We start from the raw sequence: 12,789 nt of genomic DNA, 5'->3' as shown, positions 1-12,789 counted from the left end.
GCTCCCCACGTATCTGAAAAAGGACTTTTTGTTGTCCTTGATGCCTGAAGCTAGTTGGAGTTCAGTTGCAGCCTTGGCTTTCCTGGTTTGCTCCCTGCAGGAGCTTTGCCAAGATCTGGGACCTGGTGAGCTGGAATAGCCCTTCCAGGGCCAGGGCCAGGGGCCTGGAGGGCTGGGTGAGTGGAGTGAAGGTAGGGTCAGAGGATCTGGTACATGAAACAGAGTAATAAGACCTGTGGGGCATGGATGTGGCTGTGGGGGCAGCCGGAAGCCATGATTCAAGCCCTTAGGGCATGATTAGGGGCAGAAAGCTGTGATTTGGACCAGTAGGACAGTGATAAGTGTCCTTGAGACACAGATGCCAGCAAGGCACGGTGTGATGGCCAGCAGGTCTCTTGGCATTACCAAGACTGGTGCGTCTGGTTAAGCAGATAGAGCTAGAATGAGTATCGATCCAGCAGGCTCACTCAGGGAGTCTAGCTTCCCAAAGCAACCTACCAATTACATCCAGGTGAGGCAGAAAAGTCAGGGAGGAGCACATCCCAAGGAGTCAGAGTGAGGCAGTTTTGGTTGCCCACAAGGGGGTGTCATGACTGCTTTCAGAGTCCTACTGCATCTAGGCATATACAGTCTGCAAATACTAAAAAAAAGAATAATCTAAAAAAAGATTGTTGCTAAAGGGTAATACAGTTATTATATTTACACAGCCTAATTGGAAAATCTGAATTCTTAATCAGGGAAATCATTCAAAAACAGTATAAATCATACCATGGCATACCATATGTCTATGCCATAAAAATGCACCTGTCATTACAGAAAACTTACTTCTCATCCAAAGTATTTTTCCAGTAGTTTCAAATGGTGGGGTTACAAAACTCTGCTATAAAAAACCCATGAAAATTCTATAGGAATATACTGACTTCAAAAGCAAGTCACATACCTAATTCTACACATTTTCCACTTTTAAATCACATACCCATCATTAGCAGCAAGAAAAAAGAATACTAAAGAGTAGACTTTTCAGTAAATTTTCTACTGTTTCTCATTTAGAATATCATGGGGGGCAGGAAGGAGAGAGGGGGTAATAGATACTGAAATTAAAAAAAACAACCAAATACATAAAAGACTAACTATAAAACCCCTAGGTTGGATTTAAGGTTGTGATGAAATATTCTTTTGTATGTCACAGCAATATGTTTATATATACAATGTAAGATATGAAGTCCTCATTTATTACTTTCCCTGTCTTAAGTGCTTGGGCTTTATAATTGATATAATAAGCTACATTTGTCACTTAGCAACCTTAACTGTTTTTAAACAATTTTTGTTTTTGTAATTCCCTTGGCAACAACACTCAAAAACAGTGACAGAGGGAGAAAAGTTAGGATTGTTGGGGAACATGGATTTGGGTCAAACAAATCCATTAAGGAGCCCAAAATAACTAGATAGTGGGTGCCTCTACATGAGACACTAAAAGCATCATAAATGAATTCTACTGCACATTAGCGCGTCACAGCGAAACCCATGCTACATGCAGCAGAATTAGCCTACTGCGCATTAGCATCACTTAAAAGATGTGCGTCAATTACGGAACGTTAAATTAGTACCTGTTATTACATGCACTAAACTTATTGTACCGCAATTATGGAGCATTAATGCACGTACAGATGTGCCCCGTGAGATCTGTAGTGAGTTCTCAGGGGATTATCACCAGGAACAGATGAGCACAGAGTAAAGGAGAGATGATAAATATTTACTATTCTAAGGGCATATGAGAGAATACTTGGACTGGAAAAAGAGAACCACCTGCCTTCATCATGGTTTCACTACTGAATATCTTTACTCCAGGTGTTGGCTATTTTACTCTACTTTTTTTCTTTGAATTTTTTAGATTGTTCAGGCTTTAGCACTGTCTGGTGCTGGGAGACAACACACTAAACAGAGCATACTACTTTGCTACCTATTTTTGTAGCAGGAATAGATACTGTACAATAGGTATATTGTACATAACACTTAGAATTGCAGACATTATAGCATTCTGTTCTTGTTTTTGCAGTTTGATGGCTTGAATGCTGAATAACATACCTGATAAATGGTAAAATGTACATTTTGGGCTGTGCTACTTTGAATTATGCCCCAGTGAGGCTAAAATAACAGCTGAAATGGGGTTTTTACAAATTGGTGGTGGGCAGAGGGGGGGGACAGAATGGGACAAAACCAAACCATTTTTTTCTTTAATATTTTCAGCACTGATATATCAAAATGTTATGATGCATCTTGACAGGTACAATTGCAAAGACCACCCTACCTAGTACAAAAGAACATGGTGGATCAACTCTTCCTCAGGTATGATGTATTATCATAATTTGCATTTCCAAGAATGAAGCCTGAATAAGGAAAAATATGGACAATTGTTGAAGTGACTAAATCCGGCCAAGTGCTGCCATTCCACAGAGTGCTGTCAGGGGATCTAGTCGTTGTATCTCCAGGTATTCTAAGTTTCTGGAGTCTCAGTGGAGCACGGGCATTCCCCTAATCTTAAGGTGAAGACACTCTGCCTAGGAGCCTTCCTGAGACCTAAGACCCACAGTCCAACTGCTTTAGTGTTGACCCTTCAGACGCCCACCATAACCTTGATCACCTTTGGCCAAATTCCAGGAAAGGGGTAAACAGGTTTGTTCTATTTCTATAGACAATGCATTGTCTAATAGACAAAGTACCCAAGACTACAGACTATCAGAACACATTTTCCAAGTCCTAGTTCTGGTTTCCCTTGGAAGTCCATTTGTGGTCAGGTAGGCTGGGTTTTGCTCTATGTTACCAGGCTCCTGGGACAGGCAGCTTCCACTGAGACACTGCTTCAAATGACTGGGTCTCTGCTGCCCCATATCTCGTCTCTTAATAACGTTTCTGTCCTTTGGTAAGGTAACATCCGGATCAGCCTCATCAAGTGATCACAGACCCCTGCCAACTGATTTTGTTTTTTGGTGGCTAAGGTAACCTCTCCCATGCCAATTCTGTTGGTCTTAATGGCACTTGAGATGTTTGAACCAAGAACCCATCTTTGATGGCTCTCTATTACTAGATCTGTTTACCACATTTTGGAGTTTCAGGCCAACAGATCTGAAGGAGAAGAGAAAATAAAAAACACATTCAAAACAGTTGGGAGCTTGGTACAGAATTCATAAGCTGCACAAAAAGATTCTCCAAATCATCACAAATATATCCTGTACTTCCATATAATCAGCATAGATTTAGCAATTCCATATACTTTAAGAAAAAGGCTATAGAATCCCTAAGTACTTTCTTAGGTTCTAAAGCTAACTGTCCTGTAAAACAATGGTATTAGAAAATGCAGGCGTGTATTCTCCTAGCATAAATACTTAGTCATTCCTATACCCCTGTGTTCATAAAATCTTGTCGCCACCCTTCCTACCTGGCAGCAGTTCTGCTGTTTGTATCCCAATGGAATTTCCATCCCAGTATGAAGAACTCTCTCTTCTTATAATGTAAAAGACATTTAGAAATGCTTTATTTTGCATTTCTAGGCTAGCAAAATGGCACATTACTCATTCCAGGGGAGCTAGCAAGTAAAAATGCAGCAGGGTTTCCAGTACTGAATATGATGCGCAGAAACACTATAATACAGCATCATACAAACGTCTTGTTATAACAGCTATAGGCCGTGCAGTGACTTTTTGTCACAAGTAGAAAGAATGCTATTCTATATAGGTTTAATATTGCAGTTATCACTAGTAATATTGGATACCTCAATACAAGTAAAGTGCATCAAGCAATATGACTAACATGTTTCACCTGTTTGTTCTCTCTTATAATCTCTCTAGGGCAGAAATGTACACAGGGAGCATACTAGTTTAGGATGTTTTTGAACATGCACATTTGTGTATACATAGATATGTAGGCAGGGTTCGAATTATACTTTCAGTCTTGGGGGATCTGCAAAAAAAAAAAAAAAAAAAAAATTGGCTGCCCACCACAATGCCCTAATAAAATCAGAGACCCACCCCCCCGGTTATGATTTTAAAATCTTACTGGGGGGCTCTCATCTCTTATGGGGGGCTCATCCCCCCTGAAATCATAATTCAAACTCTAAATATAGGGTACGTTCCCACAAGCATGCACTTGTGGTTTGTTGCACATCAAAGTAATTTGAAGTGCTGCAGTCCACATGTGGTGTACATGTACCCATATGCTGTGCTAATTTGCAGCATGCCAGGTTGTTGTTTTTTTGACACCAGGAGATCTCAGGAAATTCCAGTGTCAAAAAACCCCCGTGACTAAACAAAAGTGGTGTGGTGTACATGGTAGCAGTGTATGCCGCTAGAAACAAGAGCCTAGCCAGCCAGAGTCAAGCTCTGGTTACTGGCCAGGCTCCAAGAAGTAGGCTGAGCACCACTGCTGGCTTGGGTGGCCCCCAGGATCTAGGTAAAGCTCCTGGGGCCAGTACTGGTGTTGACCCCAGCCTCCCCTACTCCACCCCGGTCCCTTTGCCACACCCTGGAGCATGCATGCAGGGGCACAAATATGTGCCACTGCTATTTGTCCTGCTGGAAATGCATACCCCTGCATGTGAGCGCTTGTGGCAATGCGTCCATAGGTATTACGTTGGGGAAGGCAAGTTCCAAGAAATGTGCCTTGTGCTTAAAGCAGAATGGAGTAAGGTCTGCGCTGGTCCTTCATTTCTATGGAAGCATCATTCAATAATCTTGGACTGGCCCTGAAGAAACTTTGATCCAAAGTTATCATTTGCTACAAGACAGGATTGATCAATGTAAGTTCTGCAGGACATGTCTAAAGAAAGTTTTACTTAAGAAGGGAGTTTTACTCTGGAATAGAAAAAACAAGTATTTCCAGGGGTTCCAAACAGCTCTTTCTTGCTACAGAGAATCACTTGAAGAAAGACCTCAATAAACTTGGAAAAAATGTGCAAGATTATCACTTCTTGAAAGTATTTAGTTGTTGACTTCTATTATAAAGGTGACAGGGAAAATGTAGCAGTCTCAAGAGACTGTGTAAAGTGCAAAGTGTAGCAGCTTCAAAAAATTTCAGTAGTGAAATGCTTCTTTGTAAGTGATGCTAAATCAACTGACTGTTAAGCCTTTTTATATTAAATGGCAAACCACAATATACATTTATGGATGCCAACAAATTTCTAAATGTATTTTTAAAAAAGCTTTACTGTGTCACTTCATTTATACAATTGATGCCAACAAGAACAAAACCAAAGTTTGATCAGTTGAGGCCTCCTTAGCCACATCAACATGTGTGTATTAATGGGCAGCAAAAACTCTGGCACATATTGTGCCTAAGTTTATTGCTCCTGGGCTCTGCATTTACACATGTACCTGGGACTGCAGCACCTTGAGCCATGATGGAGCAGCCCTACCTGGCAGAAGCATGGGGAGGGGAGCAGCCTACCTGCCTGGGGATGCTCTGACTTAGCTCAGCATGCTGCAGAGGAGCTGGCTGGGGCACAAGGGTGCTGCAGTGTGGGGCTAGCTGGCAGGCAGCCCCCACACTGAAGCACCCTTGTGTCCCAGCCAGCTGGGTCAGTATCTACACGTGCACTGCTGCACATAAAAAAAAACTCTGAAGCAGGATAGTACTTAATTTTACAAATACTAACCTGCTGTGGGGGTTATTGGTTTCCTGAAGCCTAAAAGGGCCACACATGTAGACACTGAGACATTTACTGCAGAACTAATTAGGCAACTCTGCAGTAAGCATCTTGTGTAGACATGCCCCTTGTCACCTAATACAGGGGTGTCCAACTGGTGGTCTGAGGGACTACATGTGGCCCATGAAAGAGAAACATACAGCCCCCAGGCTCCTACAAGGCTGCTGCTGCTACTGCTCCAGCAGCAGGTGGGGTGTTGGAGCTCCCCCTCCCTCCCTTGTTCCGCTGCTTTCCTCCTGGGGTTGGGGCAGCACGTTATGGCTGGCACAGCCCGCAGAGCTAGGAGAGATGTCAGACTGGAGAGCCTATATGGCACAGGAGCCACGTGAGGCAGAGTGCCATGCCACATGGGGAAGAGCCCACCTGCCTGTGCAGTGGAGGAGGGGGCAGTGCTCACCTGCATGCACATGCAGGGATGTGCAGCCTGCAGGCCCTGTGGCCCCCGGTCACTTTGAAGTTGGATGGACCAGTTTAGATGTGTAATTGTATTATTGTACAGAAGCTGAAAGGAAATAATGTTTCAGCCTATCATGACTTTTTTTAAAAATTTGAGTTTGCAGAGAATGTTGCTTTTGTTTGTTTGGTCCAACAGTGGGATGTCAAATTCACTTAGAAGCTGCCTGAAATTCTACCTAGTTCACAGTGTCCAGACCAGGGTATCAACGAGAAGACATGACCTTCATATAATAAATGTTTTAGTTTACTTTATTTTTCAGGACAACATCATTTCTGCCCTGCCTCCCCACCGATCTGTCTTCTTTTTTTTTTCCTGACCTTGTGTCTTACCTGGTTTGTTTGGCTTTCTTTCCCCTTCTTTATCCTTTCCTGCTGCCCTACTTCATTCATTTAAAACAGGGGTGTTAAAGATACAGCCTGTGAGCCAGGTCTGGCCTGCAGAGTCCCATCATCTGGTCCCTGGTGCTACTCTTGGGTCTGGAGTTAACCTACATGCTGTATATTGCACGTACCAGACTGGCCCTGCATACAGGGTCTGGGCCCTGCAGTGCATGCAAGACCCACTCCTGGGTAGGCACCACATGCAGCATGGGTCCTGGACAGGCTGGAGAAGGCCCTGCATGTGGTGCAGTCACAGCCAGAGCAAGTGACACATGCGCTGGATCCAGCATGGGGGAGTAGGGCAGGAGTGGAGGGGTCTGTGGGCCCAATCTGCCCCAAGAGACTGGCCATATGCCATTCACCCAGCCTGCAGACTACCACTCATCTAGCATGCAGGGCCAGATGAGTTTGACACCCCTGACTTAAATACTGAGGTCATGTTTCCACTCATGTGTAATCTTTGGGCATCACAGTTGATACTCCAGTTAGACTGGGGTAATTCTGTCTGTTAGATAACCTTAAACTAGAAATTCTATCTGCAGATTCAGATGGATGGCACCGCACTGGTTTCACTTGGGTCTCATTTGGGAAGGTCAGTGCTACAGCCATGAGTGCTGACATTTCCTTTTTTTCCTGAATAAAAACTGATACTCTAAATATATGCCATGTGTGCCAAATCTAGCCCAAAGACCATATGTTTGATACCCCTCTTCTATATAATACTAATACTCAAGACGTATAGTATAGTATATCACAAATATATGCAAAGACAGCAAAACACTCTATTGTTGCTCAAATGTTGACATTAGACAGAAAATAAATAAAAGTGGGTAACTATAACATTGGAATATTTAGATCGTTAATAAACATATAATCAATTCAAAAGGATATGAATCGAAACAACATACTCATACCTGACCTTCAAGCTTCACTAAGAATATTTGTCCTTTAAATTGTACCGGACTTCCATTTTTCCCCATATCACTGACAACACATTTTGGTGTTGAGGTGGTGCTGTTGCCATGATGGTCCAGGAGATATGCAAGAGGTAAAAAGGGAAATCACTCACAAGAATTACTGGACTAACTGTATGGTTGGTATAAACACAGAAAGGGTGCTATGCTACCTGAAAGCTTGCCTATAGCAACCATACAGTTCATTCAGTAAGAGATTACCCACAAGAGTTCCTGCCGCTTGCATAACACATTTTATCAGGTCTGTATTTTTTCCCCACCTGTGAGCCCTTTGGACAGGACAGGACCTGGGCCTCTTGTTTGGGAAATGACAAAACACAGCAGATGAAAATGATAATTTGAAGACACCACTGAAAGCACCATCTGCATTCTACCAGAGTTGTCTTATTTACAGGTTATGAACATTTTATTTCTGTATTGTAAAAAAGTGCAACTTTTTGAAGTGAAATAATCAGACTTTTGGTTAAAAATAGTCCAAACTATGGGTATTGACATAGAAGTTTAACACAAATAATCATCCCAGACAGAGATGCCTCAGGGAGATGGGATAATTCAAATCAACACCTAAATTAAAAAATCTGCTTCTCCATAAAGTATGCATGTTAGAGAAGCTACTTCCTGTTTTTAATGCTTCTCTCCCCTCTGCTTTATGAAAGACATCCTCTGACAGGGAAAACTGACTACATAAACATTAACTACACATAAAGTGCTGTTAAAAGAACAAAGTAGACAAATTAAAAAAAAAAGAGTGTAAGCTTATAGTTATTACAACCTTATACGTTACTAAAAACACAGTGGGCAAAGCTTTTAAACAGAAGTTTAAGTTAAACTCTTGTCCTTTCATGTCAAAGAAAGTCACTGTTAACTTCAGTGTCCAAGTTCCATATCTGGGGTTCAAACCTTTTAAACCAATTTCTGAAGGCAGTCCACTTGGGGCCTTGGACCATAAGGTGTTTAATATGCATTAAAGTATAACTGTCTTTACAAATGGTACCTGAAGCTATTCTATTTTAGACCTTATGTTAAGTGAATAATTGAAGAATGTTTGCTTGCGTGTGCTTGTACAATGAATAGCCTAATTAAGACTTTAATTTTGGCTTTGACTATTTAAATAAGTAAACGGAGAGATTCTATTTTAGGACAAACTGAAGGATAGTCTTCATGTATTAAGACAGATCAACTGATCCTGTATTTTTAAGTTATTTTTTTTTCTGATTCACCAGTAGATGCAGTTCTTCAAAATGTCCAGTATAATTACTCTTAAAGATTAATGTCACATTTAATCCATATTATTGTTAATTTCCTGCTAAAATAAGTTGCTGAAAAGTGACCTAAGACAATTTCTACTTGTAAAGTGGCAAATGAACAGAAATAAAGGGAATTTTGTTATTATGCTAACAATGATTTGTGGATTTATCTTAGTAACATCCTTGCCTATTATTATGTAAAACTGTACTTCTCTGGTTTTAAAATGATCCTTTTATTAAGGTAAAATAAGGGTTCTAAAATATTTTATCTTTGCCAAACTATTTTATTGCTAGGAATATAATCACTGCCTTGAACAAGGAACAGTTAGGTCAACACTGAGTACTTCTTGAAAGCCCCACCCTCTGTCCTCAAGATTATTATCCTGGCTGAAGGAATATAGCTACATCTTATGCGTTAAAACTTTCAGACAAGCTGAACAGAACCCTCTGACACTAGTTGCTGAAAGTAGGGCTTCTGGCTCTTTGCTTTATAATGGAGATGCAAGGAAACATTCAGAAAAAGATATTTTTCATCAGAATTTGCTGATTTGCCAGAACAGAAGTGTCTGTCAGAGACTATTTAATCGTGAAGTACCATTAGGACCCACTATCCTGCTCTTTGCTTGTCTGCTTGGCTCCATGCCACACAGACTGCCCCAGAGTCAGGGCCTCAAGGCTCCAGGGAGCCCGCTACACACACTGCTGGCTAGTGCAATTCCCAGCACACAGAGGCCCACATCTCAAAAAACCCCAGCACAATTGGCAATCTGACTGACTGATCAAGCAAAGAAACAAAGGACTGACTGCGCAAAGAGTGTTCACTATTTAATTCCCTAGAGGTTATGCCCCCACACAGGTCAGGCTTGTGGCATAGTGGGGCTGTTTGTATTGCTCCATCAGTGCTTTAACTTCTATTTATAGGACACTTTGTGAACCCCTTTCTCAAGCTCTAAGCCCAAATCTGACTAAACTTTGGCACAGATGAAGTAGCAAGTACTTGAAATATCATTCAAGACACTTAAAGGGACACATGCACTCATGAATAGAAAAAGCCACATTTAAAATTCTACAGGAAGGTGGAGGATGACTTTGCAATATGCTCCTTTTTCTCTTGCCCAAGAAATGTGCAACAGCTGTGTTTTTAAAAAGGCTGTCCTCCAACTACTATTGGAAACACTACATATTAGAACATTTACCAAGATAGGTAATGTCCTAGACAGCAAGCACCACTGCTCACTTAACAAACAACCTTAACATCTATTGTTTGTTTCAATGCCTGGCCAAAAACCACATGGGCTGATTCATGCTCTACTATATTTGCAGGGTCACCTAGCCAGATGGGCAATTAAGCCAGACCACAGGGGGTTAGGTAAACTGTGGGAATTTTTAGTATATGCTGTAATTATGAAAGGCCTTCTAAACACTCTAACTGCCTCTTATACCTAGACTACTTCCCAAAGCCTGATGGAGAGGCTCTATTTAGCAGCAGAAATCCAGAAGCTGAAGCAGCAAGATATTACCTGGTATCATTCTGTGAGCATATGAACAGCCAAAAAACCCTTTATTTTAAACAAATATATTAAATGTTTCTTGTTGTCACATAGCCTTATAATTAACTTTTTTTTTTTTTTTTTTTGCAAAAAGCTCACTCAGGTGGCAACAAGTAAGTCTTGTATGATGTGTAAAATGAGTATTAATATGTGGCATCTCTGTCCTACTGCATGTACTGGCCTGTTTGTTTATGGGTTGTAAGGTGATATGCTTATATAGCTAGAGAAAGAAATCATCAAACTGCTTGCTAGAATTTTTTTTTGCACTGAAATCATGTTTTTGAAAGTATATGAGGCCTACAAGTTTGACTGTTTGTGTCACATTTAACTACAATTTAACCACAACTAAAATAAATGCTTTCATATTCTTCACTTCCTGTAAATAGGCTTAACAAGCCTATTTAGATTAGATAGGCCTGACCATGTCTGGGAAACTTTGGATTTAGATCCGATTCTGAATTTTGCATATATCTTAATAGACAACAAAAAAAAAGAAAGAAAAATAAAACCCCTCGGTTCCAAACGCTTGTATTCTGGGCATGTTCTGATCTGACCTCTGGTTCCATGTCTAACTCAAACAGTTAAGAGGCAAGTCTATTTTCTGGAGCTAATGGTAGACTAGATGCTAGTGTAGATTATTTTGCCAGCAATAATGCCTAGAAGTTCTGAAATAGGTATGGTAGAAAGATAGACAATATGAGAGGGAGTCTCTAAGAAGTCTGGTTTAGTCCTTGAGCTGAAGTTACCTCATTCCTCGAGTCCCTAGTAGTGACCCCTGGCACAAGGACCAGACACATTTGTCACACTGTGTGTGCCTGGCATATAGATTGAGCAAAGTTTTGAGCTTAACTAGGTGAAAAGCAAAGGAACTTAATGTAGATGAAGAAGGAAACTGATGCTTTTTGCTTTAACTGCTAATACCAGCAGTTCACAAAACTGGGAAATGGATTAAAATACCTGCAAAGAATATCTTGTAAAACACAAAACATTCCCTGACTCTGAGCTCCCAATTCCCTAACCGCAATGACTGACTTTTTTTCTACGTTTTTACTACTGTTTCCAGGGGTTGTTGCCATTCTGCTCACCAATATCAACTCGGGAGGAAGAAGAAGAGCTCATGGGAGGACTAAGGGTCAGAAAACAAGAGTGGGGGAAACAGACTGAGGGCTTGCTTTTTTTGCCTTCCCCTGTGCTGCGAGGCATGATTCTCTTCTTAGGATCATCTAAGGACATTTTAACTTAATTTTCTGACATTACAATGGCAAAACATTGGTGGGGCTCTTTACCTGTCACATTATGTTTTTTATAGGTGCTTTGGGACAGTGGTACGAGTGACAAACAGAAGTATGCTTGCCTGTCACCCCTTTGAAAAACTGGTTGCCTGTGGACACGGGGGACTGGACTCAGCCTGGACGGCCTCCTCCAACACTATGTTTTATGATCCCTTTGTTGGCACATAGCTGCAAAACAAACCAAAATACACCTGCAGGGGCCCTTTAGGGCACAATTCATGTGTCAATCTCTCCATAAACTTCCATGTATGCATTCAGTCATGTCACTATAAAATAGCAGGACCTTAACCATGCCATTTATGTAGCCCCTTTCATCCCAAGAAGCTTTATGAAGTTGGGCTCCTTTTGTAGACTGTGGCTGAACTGCACAGCCTGGGAGGCACGGTGAGCAAAGGGGGCTGCACCCCACCAGCATGCTGGAGGTAAATACATCTTAGAGTGCAAGCATCTCTGTGGCCATGAGATCCTATCAGGGGTGCCGCGTGGCACTGCTGGCACCATCAGGTGCGCAAATGTGATGGCCAACTTAAACCTACAGTTGCTAAAGAAGGCCTCGGCAGTGCTGGGAGCACTGACCTGCAGGGGCTGTCCAAGTTCTTGGCAACAAAAAAAACCTGCTCCATTTTTTTTGGCAGTCAAGAAAAAAGAAGAGGCAGCGTTTTCTGAGGCTGCTTCGAGTCTCTCGAGGGGCGTCTGGAGGCTGAGGCGGCGGCTGCACGGAGTGCAGACGGTGCACCCCGCGCTCCCTGCCGCTGCTGCCAGGCCCGGCCCGGCCCGGGCGAGGTGTGGGCCCAGCGGGGCTGGGGCCGCGGGGTCGGTCTCCGAGGGGCCGAGTGCCCCGGGGAACCTCCCAGATCAGGGGGGAACAAAGGGCGGCCGAGCCGAGCCAAGCGAGCGCAGGGCTCGGACCGAGCCCGCCCGCCCGGCCTCACCTTGACGCGCTTGCCCTGGATATCGAGGCTCTTCATGGTGAAGTCCACGCCGATGGTGCTGCCCTGGCGCTCGGCGAAGGCCCCGGTTTTGAAGCGCTGCACCAGGCATGTCTTGCCCACGCTGGCGTCGCCGATCAGCACCAGCTTGAAGAGGAAGTCGTAAGTCTCCTCCGCGTCCGCCGGCACCCCCGGGCCGGGCATGGCGCTGCGGACTCCGGCCTGCCGCCCTCTGCGCCGGAGCCGGGCTCTGCGCAGCGCC

At 42.8% G+C, this 12,789-nt stretch overlaps 1 protein-coding gene across 1 annotated transcript in view; it reads right to left on the bottom strand.

Annotated features, from left to right (window-relative positions):
• RAB43 (RAB43, member RAS oncogene family) overlaps positions 1-12,783 on the bottom strand; it is a 22,116-nt gene extending 9,333 nt beyond the window's left edge. Inside the window, exon 1 of the mRNA XM_019536970.1 lies at positions 12,531-12,783. Within this exon, the coding sequence (XP_019392515.1) occupies positions 12,531-12,731 (201 nt within the window). The 5' untranslated portion in view covers positions 12,732-12,783. The remainder of the gene's footprint in view (positions 1-12,530) is intronic.
• Positions 12,784-12,789: the final 6 nt, after the last annotated feature.

Source organism: Crocodylus porosus, unplaced genomic scaffold (assembly GCF_001723895.1).
Source record: "Crocodylus porosus isolate Cpor-Errol unplaced genomic scaffold, CroPor_comp1, whole genome shotgun sequence".
Lineage (NCBI taxonomy): Eukaryota > Metazoa > Chordata > Crocodylia > Crocodylidae > Crocodylus > Crocodylus porosus.
This window is presented reverse-complemented; position numbering and strand designations above follow the sequence as displayed.